The following is a 19,423-nucleotide window of genomic DNA, read 5'->3' on the forward strand; positions in this document are numbered from 1 at the left end:
TTTGGGTTTCCTTGATGTAACCGGGTTCTCTAAAATATCTATAGAAATGATGAAGAACACATAGAGAGAGATGCATCACACCTACAAAGAACAGATATGATTCTTTTGAATCATGAAAAAATCAAAATTGGTATAATGACATTTTTTTAATAATTAATAAAATAAAAACGAACTACCTGTTCATAAAAAAAGAGACATTGCCCTACATATAGAAAAATATGAAAATTTTCTTGATACACGTAGAGTCCTGATACATTTACCCTAAAGAACACCAGAGAGGATTGGACGTAGCGATGTTGCTTTTGTTTTTGTTTGTCCTAAAAGTGCTCTCTATGAAATATGGTGCAGGTTGGCATTGAAGATGAGCGTTTAGGCCAGTAGTTGACATTTACCTCAGAACCTATGTAATAAATAGATCATAACAACCTGTTTCACCATAAATAAAGTTACAGTTAGTCTTGTATATTTTGTCGTGATATTAATATTTCCCCCTTTGGCTGCTTCATTTGCACATTATTCCCAAAGGTGATCATAGTATTTTTATCAAAGAAATCGAAGTCTTAATATTGTTAAATTTATTTCTCTAAAGTTCATAGCATTACATAAATACTTAATATAATCATCATTTTAAACACACGAATCTAAAAATACCACAATTATCAGTTAAATATTTAATAAAATAACTTAACTAACTAAATGATACAGTTCAGATCAAAGGTATAAAGACAATAATTGCTGTTAACATTGCCAGCTCCGCTGAACGCTACAAGGTTTCTTAATACTTTGACAAATGAATGCCATATTGCTAGCGCAGGTAGAATCATTAAGTAAATACACATTAGAAACATGCCAAAAATGAATACAATCTTCTAAACCACCATAATTATCGGGTTGGCCTTTGTGCCAACGATTGGAAAAGACTCTGCGACCATTACTCATCCACTTATATTCACCTTCAGTTCCCAAATCATTTCCAGAAGTCCAGAAGTTCAACTTTTGAGCAGTAGTTACTTTTCACAAAGATAATATTAATAATTATATTGAGAAACATTAAGCGAATTACTTACAACTATTGATAAATTCGCGTATATAATCGAATTCTGCATCCGAATCAATATTTATCAATTCCATGTTGTATTGTTTACAAGCTAAATAAGCATTATGCCAGTTTATCTAAAATTATTTAATATTTATTTAATAAAAAAAAATATTTCGGGTGGAAAGATAGATAGTTGGTGGAAAGACCTCAGATTGTTTCCAATAATTATATTTAAATATATTAAATTATTTTATTAAATAATTACCTGATTATTAACTTCCAAATAATAAGTCTTGTTACCGTACGTAGTTATAACTGGTATATTAAGTGGTGTCTTAACGCAAACATCCGTATTCTCCTCAACGACATCTAAATCTAAACAATGATTTTATGTATTCACTATATATAAATAAACTTACTTATTTCACAACAATGTGAATATTGTAAATAAACAATTAATGAAAATAATGTTGCTAATTTTGAGGGAATCATCTTCGAACTGTGCGAGGATAGACTGATATAAGAACGAAAACCAAATGAGTCTTATATATGCACGGAATTTCCAAATGATATTTATAGCCAGGTACCTGTGTTATATGCGTAGTTAAAATTGTATCTTTTCCCATGCGGGAAACAAATTAACTCTTCTATAAATACATCTATAATATATACAAAATGTATAAGTTTTACCTGTTTATACTTGACTTGAGTTATTAGGAAAATTAATTATGTCTCGAAAGATAAGCAACTACAATATTTATCTTTTAGAACATTCCAAGAGAGTTGTGATTTATATTATATTCGTTGAATTACTTAATTTAGAGTAATTATTATAACATTATTGCATTATAGCGACTAATTACATACAACTCAACAAAATAACACAATAAGAACTGGGAACTGCTTTATTTCACATGTTCCCTCTTCAATGAGATCTGATGGGAACGGTTGGAAAACGTTAACGAGTTGGACAACAAACCATTCAGCTCTGTCCTTACCTAACTATTAGAAAATTGATGGCATTCTTCGTTTTGGGTTGGAACTACAAAAAATACTGGATTGCACTACTGAAATATATATCTTAGCAACGATAACATCTCAACTCGAACGTCACAATAGAACGCTATTTTCTTTGATTTAAATTACAACCAAAACCTAATGAAATAGAGCGAATATAAAAATGCATATGTCTTCAAATTGATTATATGTATTTTTTAAATTTATCTATCGCAACATTGATGAACGAATTGGAAATGCATATGTTTGAAACCGCTTACGTGTTAATACAATTATAGGTGCCGTAAATTCACATTCAGAAGAGACATGTCGACCAATATTTCTGTCCTATTTTGTCGTGCAATCTCATTTTTCTGTCCTTCAAAAAAAATTGTTTGTTTCATTTGCTTAGTCGGTATTCCCAAAGGTGGTCATGGTATGATTTGGCAGTGAAATCGAAGTATTCATGTTGTTCTATTTATTTATCTAAAATTTATAGCATTATAGAACATTAACCCTTTTTGTACACTGTACCCAAGCAGGTACAGCAGTATTTATTGAATTTTCGGCAATCTAGTGAGAAGTAGCTAAAACTTATTGTTGTATATTTGTTTTAAATATATAGTATAAGGGGTATAATATATGTAGTATATAAGGTGGTATTATCAAAATAACTGAGAAGTACTTTTTATTTTCAAGTTGATAAAATCAATTATAACAAGAATATAGGAGAAGTTGATATAAGTAAATACTTATTGTTATTCATGGCAACAAATTGTGGTGGGTACTTTTTAACAGATGCTGGACTTAACTATGAAGAACTCAGGGAACAACTATTATCTGGCTAAAAAATAACTAAATTGAAGTTACAAGATACATTGTACGGCATTATATATTTGGATCAAATAAGACACGGCGCGGCCAATTTTTACTCTCTGAGGACTCACTCTAGGATCAGATCAGGTGGAAAAAAAGCAAACATACATATGCTATGTTACTTTTTTGTGTTTAGTTATTATAAATAAAGGGGTTTTTAAAATAAAATCATTGTTTGGACAAAACTGGGATAATAATTAATGTAATCATCATTTTTTAATACATGAATCTAAAAATACTTAAATTATCAGTTAATTATTTCACTAAATCTGATACGGTTCCAAGCATATTTCGGATCATATATATAAAGATAATAAAATTGCAGTGTTAACATTAATAGCTTCACTGAAAGCTACAAGGTTTCTTAATACTTTGGCAAATGAATGCCATATTGTGAGCACAGTTAGAATCGTTAAGTAAATACACATTGGAAACATGCCAAAAATGAATACAATCTTCTATACTACCAGCATTGTCCGGTTGCCCTTTGTGCCAACGGTTGGAAAAGACTCTGCGACCATTGCTCATCCATTTATATTCACCTTCAGTTCCCAAATCATTTCCAGAAGTCCAGACGTGAAACTTTTGAGCAGTAGTTCCTTTACACAAAGATAATATTAATAATAATGTTGAAAAACATTAAATGAATTACTTACTACTTTTGATAAATTCACGTATATAATCGAATTCTGCATCCGAATCAATACTTATCAATTCCATGTTGTATTGTTTACAAGCTAAATAAGCATTATGCCAGTTTACCTAAAATTATTTAATATTTCTTTAATAATTTAAAAAGAAAACTATATCGGCTGGCAAAACCTCATTCGATAGCCATTTGCTGAAGATTGTGTCAAATAATAATGTTTAATTAAATTATTTATAATTACCTGATTATTAACTTCCAAATAGTAAGTCTTGTTACCGTAGGTAGTTATAACTGGTATATTAAGTGGTGTATTAACGCAAACATCCGTATTTGCATCAACGACATCTAAATCTAAACATTTATTTTAAGTACTCAATAAATATAAATAAACTTACTTATTTCACAACAATGTGAATATTGTAAATAAATAATGAATGAAAAGACTGTTGCTAATTTTGATGGAATCATCTTCGAACTGTGCGAGGGTAGACTGATATAAGAACAAATACTAAATGAGTCTTATATATATGCACGGAATTTAGTAATGATATTTACCTGTTCGCGTACTTAAAATTTTACTTTGTCCCATGCGTCAAAAAAGTAAATAAACGTTACTATAAATAAATCTGTAATATATACACGAAAGATAAGCAACTCGTGTATTTTGGAAAATTCCAAGAGAGATGTGCTTTATATTATATATGCTGAATTTCTTAATTTAGAAAAAAAATAATAAACTATATTATGTTTTGTTTAAAAAAAACTAATTTTATATATATATATATTATATAATATTATTAATATTATTATATTCAGAGATCTTATAAAAACCTTAAAATATTTTTTTATTTTTTAGACTTGAATACAACATAATTAATAACTTGAGTGAAACTCAAATTCATAGTGTTTTTAGTTTATATCATAGAATTTACATTCAAATAAACGTAAATTAAAATTTATATACTAATACGTATTTTTTAATTAATTTATATAAGAAAACCCTTTTGGACTTCAATACTTAATTCGGTCTCAATTTACGGTAGTTCGGATTAACCGTGGTAGTGGCCATTTTAGTATTTACTTATTTTATAAGCTAAACAATAAAATTGTCTCTGCAAATCTGCCATTTAGAAAATAATTTTACAAGGAAAACATTAAAAAAAATACAAATTACCTAAAAATCTGTTTTTGTGTATCAACATATGAACATCTCCACTTCAAACTAATTATATTTGTTTCGATTTTCATATTATTTATTACTAAACCAAACTAACAAAGATTTAGGAGATCTTGGGGTTTAAACCTTTCTGGGCATCGATTTTCTCGTATGCATCAGCTCCATAGCTAGTTAATTTGGGTAGTCTTTCTTGACTAAACTGATGTCATTAGTTGTAGAGAACCATGTGCATTGGTAAGTTCCATTAGTGTTTCTGGTTGGAATCTCTGTGTGATCTAGATGCTCGAGTTCTAGGAAGATCCACAAAGTTGGATATCATTGGTCCATGGTCTTCTGTAAAACAAACCCTGTGCCATCTAGGAAAGCGGCGGAGCAGTATCTTTCCTACTACAGACTCTTGTTGATTTCTACTACTCCACAATACCATGCTGTTCACGAAAGTCGAACTTATTATCTGGTGTGACTTGGTTATCCAGCAACCAAAGTCTTAGTCGTCGCAGTAGTCGCTTTTTGAATAACTTGGACAGAAGGATAAACCTTCGTTGTAGATTACTTAGGACAAAGATGGGACTCACCAGTAATGTCGCTACGGTCGGTAAATCGGGCAAGTTCGCTTCGCCTCGCCAATCATGGGGACTCTGTTCATATTCTTGAAAATGTCACCCCTCCACTCTCACATAAAGTTTATGCCCGGGCCTCAAATTTCTTTATAATATGTATATAGTTGGCAAATATTAATATCTTGTGAAAACCCCTTACAAAAGGACTGCAGGATATGAACAAAAGACATTAAATAATAAATAAAATATAAAAACAAATAATTACATTCATAATTTTAAAAACATCCACTATTGTTAAATACAGTAAATTCTTTGTGCAATTGTTAAATGTTGACAAAAAAAGCACACTCTAGAATTTAAAAATTAATGTGCACAATTGTTCAATTGCCAGTTAACTATTATAATAAATATGATATAGCTATAGACATGTTTCAGATAAAAGAAATTTATATTACAAGATTTTTGTGTTAACATCAACAGCTCTGCTGACAGCTACAAGAGGGTTTCTTTATGCTTTGACAAATTAATGGCATATCGTAAAAGCAGTTGGAATCATTAAGTAAATATATATTGTTATGATACCACAAATGGATACAATCTTCTATACCACCAGCATTGTCTGGTTGCCCATTGTGCCAACGGCTGGAATAAACTCTGCGACCATTGCTCATTCACTTAAATTCACCTTCAGTTCCGAAATCATTGCCAGAAGTCCAGACGCTTACCTTATTAGTAGCAGTTACTCATAGAATGATAATATTAATAATAAATTTATGTCAATTGATTTTACTCACAACTGGTGATAATTTCACGTATATAATCAAATTCTTCATCCGAATCAATACTTATCAATTCCATATTGTATTGCTTACAAGCTAGATAAGCATTATGCCAGTTCAACTAAAATTAATTAATAAATATAATAAAAATAGTAAATTTATAAAGGAAGTAATTACCTTATTAACTTCAAAATAGTAAGTTTTGTTGCCATAAGTTGTAATCACTGGTATATTAAGAGGTGTCTCAACGCAAACACCTATATTCGCATCAAGGACATCTAAAGGTAAACATTTATTATATGTATTCAATATTTATATCTAGACCTACTTAATTGATAACAATGTGAATATTGAAAATAAATAATAAATGTAAAGAGCGTTATTATAATTTAAGAAATCATCATCGAACTGTTCGATGTTATAGTGACTGAATAATGTAAACCAAATGAGTCTTATCTTATCTATTAGGAATAAGCAAATGATATCTATATCAAGGTATGTTCAAAAAAACTTTACTTTTCCCACGCGCCCAAGAAATCGATTACATCAGGGGTTCCCAACCTTTTTCGATTTTCGGCGCCCTTGTTATATCAGAATTTTTGCGCAGCGACCCAAGTCAAAACATTGGTCAATTTCAGAACGAACTTTAAATTAATACATCAGAATTCTTGAATTTCGTGGCTCACAGTTTAGAAACCGCTGGTGTACATAATAAACTCTCCGGTTACATTAACTAATTCTATCACTAAAGTTAAGCAAATCTATTTACATAATCACATATTATATTTTTTATATAAAAGCGTGCTACTATGCAATAGATTGTGATAATATTATATTCAAAATTTTAAAAATAATATTAGTAACATCAAAGAATAAATATTTCATTTATATAAATACACATTACAAATAATATAATATTCATAAAATGTTATGTTTGTACTATATAATTTACAATCAAATAAACAGATATTAAACATTACTCAATACAAATAATGTTAGTGTAATCCAAATTTAGTTAATATCACATTATTATTGAACACTTCTTCTCTAATAGCTCTGCTGACTGCTGCAATATGATTTCTGAATACTTTGACAAATGAATGACATATTGTTAGCGTAGTTGGAATCGTTAAGTAAATATATATTGTTAAGATACCATAAGTGAGATACTATCTTCTATACTACCAGCATTGGAGGGTTGCCCGTTGTGCCAACGGCTGGAATAAATTATAATATAATAAAATTAAGATATAGGAAATAAATACCTTGTTGCCATTAGTCAGTGATTCCCAAAATGGTCTATATCGACCCCCAGGGGTCTATGACAACCTGCAAGGGGTCTACGTCAGCGAAAAAAATTTGGAGGTCCTTGAAATGAAAATGGGGGTCCACGATAAGGATGTCAACATACACTGATAGTACCTATTTACTTATATTATACTATCTTATAATATAAAAACATATACATTATTTATAAAAGTACCTATGAAGTAAAATTACTTTTATAAATGAAACTTTATTATACAGAGTGGTCCAACTTCAACTGACAGATGTAAAATACATATAACTTTTGTAATTATTTATTGGTTTTTCTATTTTTAGATGAGAGTATAGTTTATAAGTATTTTTCTGATGTAAGTGTGGAAAATAATATCATTTAAATAACCTCCATTTTCTTGTTGAAACGTAATAACTCTTTCTAATGCATTTTTGGCTCCAAATTTGTTATTTCATTATAAATATTTTATTTTTATGATTTATTGTTTGTGGTTTATTCTGGTATACCGTCCCAATAAAAAAATCTTAGCGATATTCTGGAGATGCCTAACTGAGTAGCACGTCGACGAGACACAAATGGATCTTCGGTGACACTCTGTCGTACAGCCACCACAGCTTCTTCATTGCGAACTGTACGATTGACATTTCATCGTTGATACTGTACCCCGTTCCTAAAATCCGCTGATTAAATTTCTTATCACATTTGCACTGGGAGCTGTTGAAACATTAAAATGCGCACGGTATTATTTTGTGTGTTTAAACAATACATCGTCGGGAAATATTATAAAATTCTATAATTTTGACCAGTTCTTGCATTTCTTAAAATTATTTATAATTTAGAATAAAAATAAATTTAAAAAAATGAAAAACTCAAAAGTTATATTTTTTTTTAAACAGTGTGTCTGTATTTTGCCACACCCTAGTTGATTAACAATTTATAATCTTGTCATCACTGATTCAAAGAAGATTACGTTTTATTACTAAACATAAGAAACTTTTCTCATTGTATATATATATTTATTGAGTTTATTAGATTACAGTACAACAATATTTAATCTATGAATGATAATGTTTCATTAGATGCATTTAATATTTTATTAAATATAATATAGATACAAACATGATCGAGATGTTACAATTAAAATTGTATTATTGTTGTGTTACCACCACTAACAGCTCTTCTGAGCGCTGCTACAAGATTTCTTAATACTTTGACAAATAAATGACATATTATCAGCGCACTTGGCATCGTTAAGTAAATATATATTGTTAAAATACCAGAAATGGATACAATCTTCTATACCACCAGCATTGGTGGGTTGCCCGTTGTGCCAACGGCTGGAATAAACTCCGCGACCATTGCTCATCCACTTATATTCACCTTCAGTTCCCAAATCATTGCCAGAAGTCCAAACGCTTACTTTATTAGTGGCAGTTACTTACAGAAAGATAATATTAATAATAAATTTAAGAAATGTCAATTGATTTTACTCACGACTGTTGATAAATTCACGTATATAATCGAATTCTGCATCCGAATCAATAGTTATCAATTCCATATTGTATTGCTTACAAGCTAAATAAGCATTATGCCAGTTCATCTAAATTCAATTAATAAATATAATAAAATAAAATTTAGAAAATTATAAAGAAAATAATTACCTGATTATTAACTTCAAAATAGTACGTCTTGTTGCCATAAGTAGTAATCACTGGTATATTAAGAGGTGTCTCAACGCAGACATCTGTATTAGCAGCAACGACATCTAAAGCTAAATATTGATTATATGTATTCAATATTTATATCTACACATACTTAATTCACAGCAATGTGAATATTGGAAATAAATAATAAAAGTAGAGAGCGTTATTAAAATTAATGGAATCATCTTCGAGTTCGATGTTACAGTGACTGAATAATGTAAACCAAATGAGTCTTATCTTATCTATTAGAAATATGCAACTGATATGTATATAAGGGTAAGTTCAAAAAAACTTTACTTTTCCCACGCGTCTAAGAAATCGTTCACATCAGGGGTTTCCAAACTTTTTCGGTTTTTGGCGCCCTTGATATATCATATTTTCTCCGCGGCGCCCCAAATCAAAATATTGGTCAATCTCAGAGCGAACTTTAAATTAATATATCAGAATTCTTGCATTTCGTGGAGCACATTAACTAATTATATCACTAAAGTTAAGTAACTCGTTTATTTATAGGTTGGAGACTTGTGATTCATGTTATATGTATTGAATTCTTTTAGTTAGTGTATTTACATAAACATATATTATATTTTTTATATAAAAATGTGCTACTATTGATTGATTTTTATAATATTATATTCAACATTTTAAAAATAATATTAGTAACATCAAAGAATAAATAATTAATTTATATAAATACAAATTACACATAAAATTAATTGTTTAGTTCTACCATATAATTTACAATAAAATATACATTATTTAATACGTTTTATTAATACGTATAAAAAATATTTCAAATCTATAATATATATTAAATTAGTATAGGATTTGACGAGCAACCACTGCAGCTACCTAAGTAGCAACGTGAGATTTCTAGGAATTCTTCATGCTTTTTTAGTTTGTGAAGTACGGAGTTGTTGGTCTATTTTTAAAGTGAATCAGAGCCCGATTTTCTTCTTCAATATATCTCCTTCCTCATCTTTTTACCATGGAACAGCTCGCACTGTGGATGCACTTGGGATATTGAATTCCGCCGCATAGGTAAAACAACTGGGTAGTTCCTCCAGAGTCCGGTTTATGAAGTTTGAGCGAGTATATCCAGAGTAACCCATCTAGTCCGAGGAGACAAAACGCAAACGTTTGTATGTTATACGAAGAAATCTAAAAGTCAACGAGATCAGAATAGGGAAGAGATAACTTTCATTCAAGCAATCGAAAACAGAATGTTTGTGCGGTTCCATAACTCAGAAGATGGATAAATCAATGGTCGAAAATTTACCGCTATGAACGCTAGTTTGTCTCTGATTCATCGACATGCGGATTCCCATAAGTGGCCGTGGGCATTAAAATTCCCAATATGAGGTAGTTAAGAGGTTTAGAACAACGGTCACCAAACTTTTTGATCTCACGGACTACTAAAATCAAAATTTGTAATTCCGCGCACCATGGAACGATACATACACTTGTTTTTGCATTGGGTTTTTTTTTATAAAATAAGGCAAAAATTACAAAAAAGTAGAATTAGAATTTAGAAATACAAAAATTGCAAATATATTCAAATTACTCTGCGGACAAACAAAATTCTCTCGTAAACAAAAAAAGATCGCACGAAATAAATGAAAAATCACAGATTAGACTGTGATTTTTCATTTATTTCTGTATTTTATCGTTTTTTAAGAAATATAGTAACCATAGATTACAAGTAACTTGCTCTGCAATAATTTGCCAGTCGGGATTAGGGGTATTGGTCTCTCATGCTCTATTTGATATACGAGTGCTTTGTATTAAATGCACTTTTCCGGAACGTATTATACTCGCAAACGAAAGTTCCACTGTATTTTTATTAACTATATATAATTAAATAAAAGCCTTTTATTCCGCCTTTTATACGCCTCTAGAGTTACAAATATATATTCATGAAGTGCTTGTATTTTGCCATACCCTAGATTGTCAACATCACTGATTGAAAGAAGATTAGTTTTTATTACTAAACATAAATAAATTTTCCCATTTTATTTATATATATTGAGTTATTGCATTAAAGTACATTAATAATTAATCTATGAATGATAATGTTTGATCAAATGAATCTAATATTTTAATAAATATGATAATAATATAAACATGTTTAAGATAATAGAAATTAAAATAATAAAATTGCTGTGTTACCACCACTAACAGCTCTGCTGACCGCTGCAACATGATTTCTTAATACTTTGACAAATGAATGACATATTGTTATCACAGTTGGAATCGTTAAGTAAATATATATTATTAAGGTACCACAAATGGATACAGTCTTCTATACCACCAGCATTGTCGGGTTGCCCGTTATGCCAACGGCTGGAATATACTCTGCGACCATTGCTCATCCACTTATATTCACCTTCAGTTCCCAAATCATTGCCAGAAGTCCAGACGCTTACCTTATTAGTAGCAGTTACTTATAGAAATATAATATTAATAACAAATTTATCAAATACAATTTGATTTTACTCACGACTGTTGATAAATTCACGTATATAATCGAATTCTGCATCCGAATCAATAATTATCAATTCCATATTGTATTTCTTACATGCTAAATAAGCATTATACCAGTTTACCTAAAATTATTTAATAGATATAAACAAAATAAGAAAATTGTAAATAAAATAATTACCTGATTATTAACTTCAAAATAATATGTCTTGTTACCATAAGTTGTGATAACTGGTATATTAAGAGGTGTCTCAACGCAAACATCTTTATTCGCATTAACGTCTTCTAAATCTAAACATTAATTTTATGTATTAAATTATGTATATATATATATAACAGAATGCGGGATATAACAATATTTTTAGAGGAATGGTCGGGTATAGAATATAATACACTTGCTGCCAACTGTGTAATAAGAAGAGTTAACAGTACGTAGTTGATAGTTAATATGCAAGTTTTGTACCATCCAAAATAAATTTTAATTAATTAATTCCGGCGTTAAGAGGTTAAATTTAAATAAATATACATGCACTTACTTAATTGACAACAATTTGAGTATCGTATATAAATAATAAATAAAATGAGTGCAGCTAATTTTGAAGAAATCATCTTCGAACTGTGCGAGGTTATACTGAATGAATAACGAATTGATTCTTATATTTATCTGCTCGGAATTTCCAAATGAGATTTACAACCAGGTACCGGTTATTCGTGTACTTAAAAAAATACCTTTGTTGTGCATCGTAAAATTACTTCAATAAATGAAGCAACTATAATATTAAATCTGCAATAAATACAAAATGTACTTGTTGTTCGTTCAAGGCCATTTTTACCTGTTATACTTGACTTGAAATATTAACAAAATTATTTAAATCTCTCGAAAGATACTTATCTCATTTATTTATATGGTTGAAACATGATTTACATTACTTTTCTTGAATTCCTAAATATTGAGTAATAAAGAAAACATATTTTGTAAAAAAATATATGCTTTTGAATCCAATTGATTAAGATTATTCAGAGATCTTATAGAAATATCAATAACATCATTTTCTTTAACAAACTCTTCTAACGAATTCTTTATTGAATGCATTTGCACATAATTTACGAAGTTTTGCTCCAAGCCATCCCGTCTTGACACACTTTATATGTGTTACATTTTAAGATTCGTAGGTCTGTTACTCTTTTGGTGTTTTTTTTTATTGATCATTGTTGTAATCTTTATATTGTAAACAAAAATGATTTATTTTGGAAACACCAAGTGAGTTTAAACCTACATTCAAGTAATATTTGTCACTTATATATATTCCATTTTTTATGTTGTAATAAATAAAAAAATGTATAACAAAATACCATGAAATAAGTGATATAAGCTTAAAATTGCTTGATTTTACTAAAAAGTACCACATATTTTTTGTTTTTTTGAAAATATTGCTGAAATTTAATGTAAATGCATAAGCAACTTAATTTTATAAATAAATAAATCCAAAAAATATTTTAAAATTTTAACTATGTTCAGGTTAGCTTGATAATAATTTTAGAACTAAAATAATTAATTAATAATATTCTAAATTCGTTTCATATGTTATATTTTTCATTCAATTAGATATACGTTTAAAATTTATTATTGATAAGTTTCTTCTATTAATGTATATAGGAAAACTAATTAGGAATTTTGAATAGTGAGCGCTGGTATTATATACAGAAAGCAATATAATGCATTATGCAACTGTAAAATATTATTAGTAATAATTTTGTTTACAAGCCACAAAAAATATTGCAAAACTGATTAAACGTGAACTGAACGCACTATTAATTCAATTTAATATAGATGAAAAACTAATACATGTTTTCTATGACATTTCTCAAATATCATCAATATTGTGAATTTCATTTTTTACGAAATGATAAATAAATAATTTAATCATATTCATAATTTCTATCATATTCAATAAAATAATTTGGTTTTGATGTTAACATTTACTATCCTTATTGCTGATGCAATAAATTCTTTAGATAGCTTGGCAAATGTAAGTCTTTTTTCCGTGCATTGAGCATCATCATTAATTAAATATATATTTCTATGGCAAACGATATCTATACAATGCTGTACTTTTTCAGCATTATTGGGTTGATTCTTGTGCCAACGGTTGGAATCATCATCCACAAATATTCTCCTTCGGTTACCAAAACTGTACCAGAAGTCCACACCGGTACCCGATTGCTTGTAACTGAATATTCAAATTAAATAAATAACATTAATTATTTTCATCCAAGCTACAAATTTGATGCGTACCGCTATTGATAAAATCACGAATATGATCATATTCTGCATCCGAGTCGATAGTTAACAAGTCCATATTGTATTGTTTACAAGCCAAATACGCATTGTACCAATTTATCTGCAACATATATTAATATTATATAAATCAGAAATTAAATAATATTTAATTACTTAAAACTTATCATTTTGTTGACTTCTAAGTAATAAATTTTGTTACCGTAATTTGTGACAATTGGTATATTGATTAATTTCTCAGTGCATATTTCCACGTTGACATTGAAATCATCTAAGGAATTTTTTTTTTGATATTGAAAACATAGGTAAACATAGAATAAAAAGTTAGCATTAAAAGAAATATTAGTACTGAACGAATCATTTTGGGTGTTTATCTTGAACAGTGAAATATGGATGTCTGTATTTAAATACTTTTCTTCGAACATTTTATATAACAGTTTCATTAAATTTTGATATCAGTAATAGATTATTAATTGCAAATGATATCGCTAAAAGATTTCACTTATATTTTTATTAATTTATTATCTATTTTAATTAAATCCTTGATGTTCATTTAAAAGTAAATATTAAAGTTTAAAAACATCAATTTCTTGCTAAATGTTTAGAAATTTTCTAATCATATACGTATTTCAAACGTAATATAAATTACATTAAATATCTCGGTGTCACGGGATTAATAATCTCTTGACACCTTGGATTATGTTGTAGATATGTGGGTCTAGGGTTTTTGAATATGAAATAAAAATATTTTTTGTATTGTATAGCTGTGGATTTCCTTCTACAATGCGGAAGGTCCCACGAGTGGGATTCTTCTAATTTACAGTGCCATCTTGAAATCCTGACAATTTTTCTACTAAGGTTTTATGTACCTTAAGAAATATTTAAAGCGTTCATAGTGTTGAATATCTCTATTGTGAACTTTTATTAGAATTATTAATGTTTTGTACGAAGGACCAAGTTGCGCGTTGGGGTTTTCAAGATGGCGTTTATTTACTACATCTTACACATCGTTTAAACTATACTTAACTAATACTATTCTAATAATGCTTAACTAATAATAGTGTCTAACTAATAAAAAAGAAAATATGATAAAAATTATATAAAATTTAGATTCATCTATGTAGAATTAAATTTCTTTCGAAATTAATGTCTAAAACCATACATATTAAAAAGATATTTAGAAATAAAAAGTTTTTTGTCAATAAGTTACTTTTAGTGGTGAGGGGAGTGTGTTGCTTGTCGTAAAAATATTGTAAAATTTTAAGGGGGGCGAATATATTTTAGGATTTTAAGGGGGCTGGGATTACTAAAGGTTAACAAGGTTAATACTAGAATATCCTCAACATCAGCTATTATATTATTGAATTATTGAAATATACAAAATGTTTATTATTTTATTTAAGTAAATAATTAAAATCTTGCAAAATTACTTATTGGATCACAGACACACAGAAAATAAATAAATAGTAAATTAAACTGACATTATAGTAGTCAAATAGTTTTGCAGAAAGAGATTTTATTATTCTGATTACAAAATAATGTACAAAACAAACAAAATAATTATATATATCTAGTCTCTATTTTTTTTTTCTTTGAATCATAATAAATGAAATAGTTTAGACTTCTATCCCCTAGTTTTGTTACATATGATATAAACATGATCGAGATGTTACAATTAAAATTGTATTATTGTTGTGTTACCACTAACAGCTCTGCTGACAGCTACAACATGATTTTTTAATACTTTGACAAATGTATGACATATTGTCAGTGCACTTGGCATCGTTAAGTAAATATATATTATTAAGATACCACAAATGGATACAATCTTCTACACCACCAGCATTGTCAGGTTGCCCGTTGTGCCAACGGCTGGAATATACTCTGCGACCATTGCTCATCCACTTATATTCACCTTCAGTTCCCAAATCATTGCCAGAAGTCCAGACGCTTACCTTACTAGTGGCAGTTACTAATAGATATATTAATATTAATAATAAATTTATGAAATGTAATTTGATTTGATTTTACTCACGACTGTTGATAAATTCACGTATATAATCGAATTCTGCATCCGAATCAATACTTATCAATTCCATATTGTATTGCTTACATGCTAAATAAGCATTATACCAGTTCACCTTAAATTATTTAGATATAATACAAATAAAAAAATTATAAAGAAAATAATTACCTGATTATTAACTTCAAAATAGTAAGTTTTGTTACCATAAATTGTTATAACTGGTATATTAAGAGATGTCTCAACGCAAACATCTTTATTCGCATTAACGTCTTCTAAACTTAAACATTAATTTTATGTCTTAAATATTTATATATAGTTCCGGCGTTAAGAGGTTAAATTGCACTTACTTAATTGACAACAATTTGAGTATCGTATATAAACAATAAATGAAATGAGTGCTACTAATTTTGAAGAAATCATCTTCGAACTGTGAGAGGTTATACTGAATGAATAACGAAATCCGAATGACTTTTATATTTATGTGCTCGGAATTTCCAAAAGTTATTTGTAGCCAGGTACCGGTTATTTGTGTACTTAAAAAAATACCTTTGTTGTGCAACGTAAAATTACTTCAATAAATGAAGCAACTATAATATTAAATCTGCAATACAAAATGTATTGTTGTTCGTTCAAGGCCATTGTTTCCTGTTATACTTGACTTGAAATATTAGCAAAAAAAATTAATTGTCTCGAAAGATATTTATCCTGTAATGTAAATCATGTTTCAACACATATATTGAAACATGATTTACATTACTTTTGTTAAATTCCTAAATATTGAGTAATAAAGAAAATATTTTGTAAAAAAAAATGTGCTTTTGTATATAATTGATTAAGAATATTATATTCAGAGATTTTATAGAAATATCAATAACGTTAAAGTTATTTCCTGGGTTGAAAGACCTATGTTAATTAGTTAATTTATTTTCGTTCTATTATTGTTGTTTCATTGTTTAACCCTTTGTCGTCTGACGGCACATTTATGTCACTATTTAAATTATAAAACAGACCTAAATACTTGTTGGTATTTTAATGTAATCTTTATATTGTAAACAAAATTTTTTTTTTTTTGAAACACCAAGTGAGTTTAAACCTACATTCAAGTAATACTTGTGTATAGGTAATTTTTATGTTGTAACAAATAGGAAAATTGTATAACAAAATACCATGAAATAAGTGATATAAGCTTAAAATTGCCTGGCTTTACTAAAAAGTACCACATATTTCTTTTTTATTGAAAATATTGTTGAAATTTAATATAAATGTTAATTTTATTATGTTTTAAAATAAATCCAAAGTTTTTTTTACATTTAACTAAGTTCAGGTTAACTTGATAATAAATTTAGAACTCAAATAATTATTTCATAATATTTTAAGTTCGTATCATATATTATATTTTTCATTCAATTAGATATACTTTAAAATTTATTATTAATGGGTTTCTTCTATTAATGTATATAGGAAAACTAATTTGAAATGTTTAATGGTAAACTTAGTAAGCGCTGTTATTAACTACAGAAAATAATATCATGCATTATGCAACTGTAAAATATGTCGAATCGTCAGGATTACTCCCCGAGTGAGGCGTTTGGAGAAGCCATTATTACAAATAACCACTAACAATAGTTAATAAACTTAGTAAACTAATCCTTCTGCAATCTCAGAGCTAGTGATCTACATCAACGATAAGTCTCAGCTACTGTGGCCATCCAGTTCACCTGCCTGAATCTGCATCTTGAATGTGAAAATGAATCCATTCCCGCTGATCCTTCGGCTGACGTATTCCACTCCCACTCCTCCGGGGGAAATACCCTTCTTCCCTGAAGACCCCGAAGATGTGCTGCCCCGATCATGCACACGTGTCCGTCCTTGTTCTCCCAAGTGCTGACAATGTTATTTGGCAGAACTATTGTTTACACGCTCCAGCGTGGAAACAATGACTCTTTGTATCTCTGCCACGTGTGGACTACGATGTTTGGTCAGGTGCTGTTGTCTTAGATACTCCGACAAATATAAATAGTAATAATTTTGTTTACAAGCCACAAAAAATGTTGCAAAACTGATTAAACGTGAACTGAACGGACTGTTAATTCAATTTAATGTAGATGAAAAACTAATACATGTTTTCTATGACATTTCTCAAATAACATCAATATTTTGAATTTCATTTTTAAATGTTATATATGTATTTTCTGTCATATTCACTAAAATAATTTGGTTTTAATGTTAACACTTACTATCCTTATTGTTGATTAAATAAATACTTTTGATAGCTTGGCAAATGTAAGTCTTTTTTTCCGTGCATTGAGCATCGTTAATTAAATATATATTTTTGTGGTAAACGATATCTATACTTTTTCTGCATTATTGGGTTGATACTTGTGCCAACGGTTGGAAATGATTTTGCGACCATTGCTCATCCACAAATATTCTCCTTCGCTTCCCAAATCTGTACCAGAAGTCCACACCGGTACCCGATTACTTGTAACTGAATATGCAAATTAAATAAATAACATTAATTATTTTCATCCAAGCTGCAAAATTCATGCGTACCGCTATTAATAAAATCGCGAATATGATCATATTCTGCATCCGAGTCAATAGTTAACAAGTCCATATTGTATTGCTACAAACCAAATACGCATTGTACCAATTTATCTGCAACATATATTCATGTTATATAAATCACAAATAAATCAATATTTAATTACTAGAAACTTACCATTTTGTTGACTATGAGTAATAAGTTTTGTTACCGTAATTTGTGACAACTGGTATATTGATTGATTTCTTAGTGTATATTTCCATGTTGACATCGAGATCATCTAAGGAATATTTTTTTTTGATATTAAATATATTACATGTAAAATTTCTAACTTAGTTCGCATCCATCGGTAAACATAGAATAAAAAGTTAGCATTAAAAGAAAGATTAGTACTGAACGAATAATTTTGGGTGTTTATCTTGAACAGTGAAATCTGTTTGTATTTAAATACTTTTCTTTGAATATATTATATACCAGTTTAATTAAATTTTGATAACAGTAATAGATTATTAATTAATTCCTCGAGCTAAGCGTTCTACGCCAACTTCATGGTGTACATTGTTGCCACCTTTCACAACCATGGTTGCGCTCAAACAATTATATTTTTTTAAGTTTTAATATCTGTACAATCTAGGTTTACGATTTCTACACAATAATAAATATACTATTATTTGCATATTTTTCAAGATATATTTTAATTACTGACAATTTGATAAAGCAATTTTTGTTCATTGTTTTTCTAATCTGTGCGAAAAATTTCCATGCAATGTCTGGTTGCCTTTATAACATCTATATGTTTATAAAGTAGCTTGTTTAGGTGAGGGGAGGGTGTTGCTTGCCGCAAAAATATTGTAAAATTAGGGGGGACCGGAACTACTAAATGGTTAACAACCAAGGTACTGTGTCGTGTCCCAGGGTTTAAAATGTGTCGTGTCCGTGATTATGAAATCTTGGACACCTGAGAATTATCCGTAGTTATATCGTTGTGGAGTCTTAGAGGGGTTTATGAAATAT

General features: G+C 28.9%; 5 protein-coding genes across 6 annotated transcripts; all 5 read right to left on the reverse strand.

Annotated features, from left to right (window-relative positions):
- Positions 1-710: 710 nt before the first annotated feature.
- Positions 711-1,541, reverse strand: LOC108558667 (C-type lectin 37Da-like). 2 transcript variants are annotated; one of them, XM_017915654.1, is made up of 4 exons: positions 1,459-1,541; positions 1,305-1,408; positions 1,068-1,173; positions 711-1,010 (listed from the first exon to the last, which is right to left on the reverse strand). In XM_017915654.1, the coding sequence occupies exons 1-4, from the start codon at positions 1,529-1,531 to the stop codon at positions 739-741; spliced, it is 555 nt and encodes a 184-aa protein (XP_017771143.1). In that variant the 5' UTR covers positions 1,532-1,541; the 3' UTR covers positions 711-738. The 2 variants fall into 2 exon arrangements, with proteins under 2 accessions (XP_017771143.1, XP_017771141.1); XM_017915652.1 differs by having other exon boundaries at positions 1,305-1,414.
- A 1,563-nt stretch (positions 1,542-3,104) lies between these two features.
- Positions 3,105-4,055, reverse strand: LOC108558666 (C-type lectin 37Da-like). The gene is made up of 4 exons (XM_017915651.1): positions 3,956-4,055; positions 3,802-3,911; positions 3,568-3,673; positions 3,105-3,510 (listed from the first exon to the last, which is right to left on the reverse strand). Exons 1-4 carry the CDS (start codon positions 4,026-4,028, stop codon positions 3,254-3,256), a joined length of 546 nt encoding a protein of 181 aa, XP_017771140.1. The 5' UTR covers positions 4,029-4,055; the 3' UTR covers positions 3,105-3,253.
- Positions 4,056-5,587: 1,532 nt separating this feature from the next.
- Positions 5,588-6,432, reverse strand: LOC108558661 (C-type lectin 37Da-like; the record flags this gene model as incomplete). The annotated part of the gene is made up of 4 exons (XM_017915646.1): positions 5,588-6,039; positions 6,092-6,197; positions 6,254-6,354; positions 6,405-6,432. Coding segments are annotated over 4 exons (306 nt in total), but the record flags the coding sequence as incomplete, so codon positions are not given.
- A 2,051-nt stretch (positions 6,433-8,483) lies between these two features.
- Positions 8,484-9,210, reverse strand: LOC108558665 (C-type lectin 37Da-like). Its single transcript, XM_017915650.1, has 4 exons — positions 9,171-9,210; positions 9,017-9,120; positions 8,850-8,955; positions 8,484-8,792 (listed from the first exon to the last, which is right to left on the reverse strand). The coding sequence occupies exons 3-4, from the start codon at positions 8,953-8,955 to the stop codon at positions 8,524-8,526; spliced, it is 375 nt and encodes a 124-aa protein (XP_017771139.1). The 5' UTR covers positions 9,017-9,120; positions 9,171-9,210; the 3' UTR covers positions 8,484-8,523.
- Positions 9,211-11,232: 2,022 nt separating this feature from the next.
- LOC108558662 (macrophage mannose receptor 1-like) lies at positions 11,233-15,937 on the reverse strand. Its single transcript, XM_017915647.1, has 6 exons — positions 15,874-15,937; positions 15,651-15,810; positions 13,643-13,770; positions 11,721-11,830; positions 11,559-11,664; positions 11,233-11,501 (listed from the first exon to the last, which is right to left on the reverse strand). Exons 1-6 carry the CDS (start codon positions 15,935-15,937, stop codon positions 11,233-11,235), a joined length of 837 nt encoding a protein of 278 aa, XP_017771136.1.
- Positions 15,938-19,423: the final 3,486 nt, after the last annotated feature.

Source organism: Nicrophorus vespilloides, unplaced genomic scaffold (assembly GCF_001412225.1).
Source record: "Nicrophorus vespilloides isolate i.1.1-1 unplaced genomic scaffold, Nicve_v1.0, whole genome shotgun sequence".
NCBI classification, from domain to species: Eukaryota; Metazoa; Arthropoda; class Insecta; order Coleoptera; family Silphidae; genus Nicrophorus; species Nicrophorus vespilloides.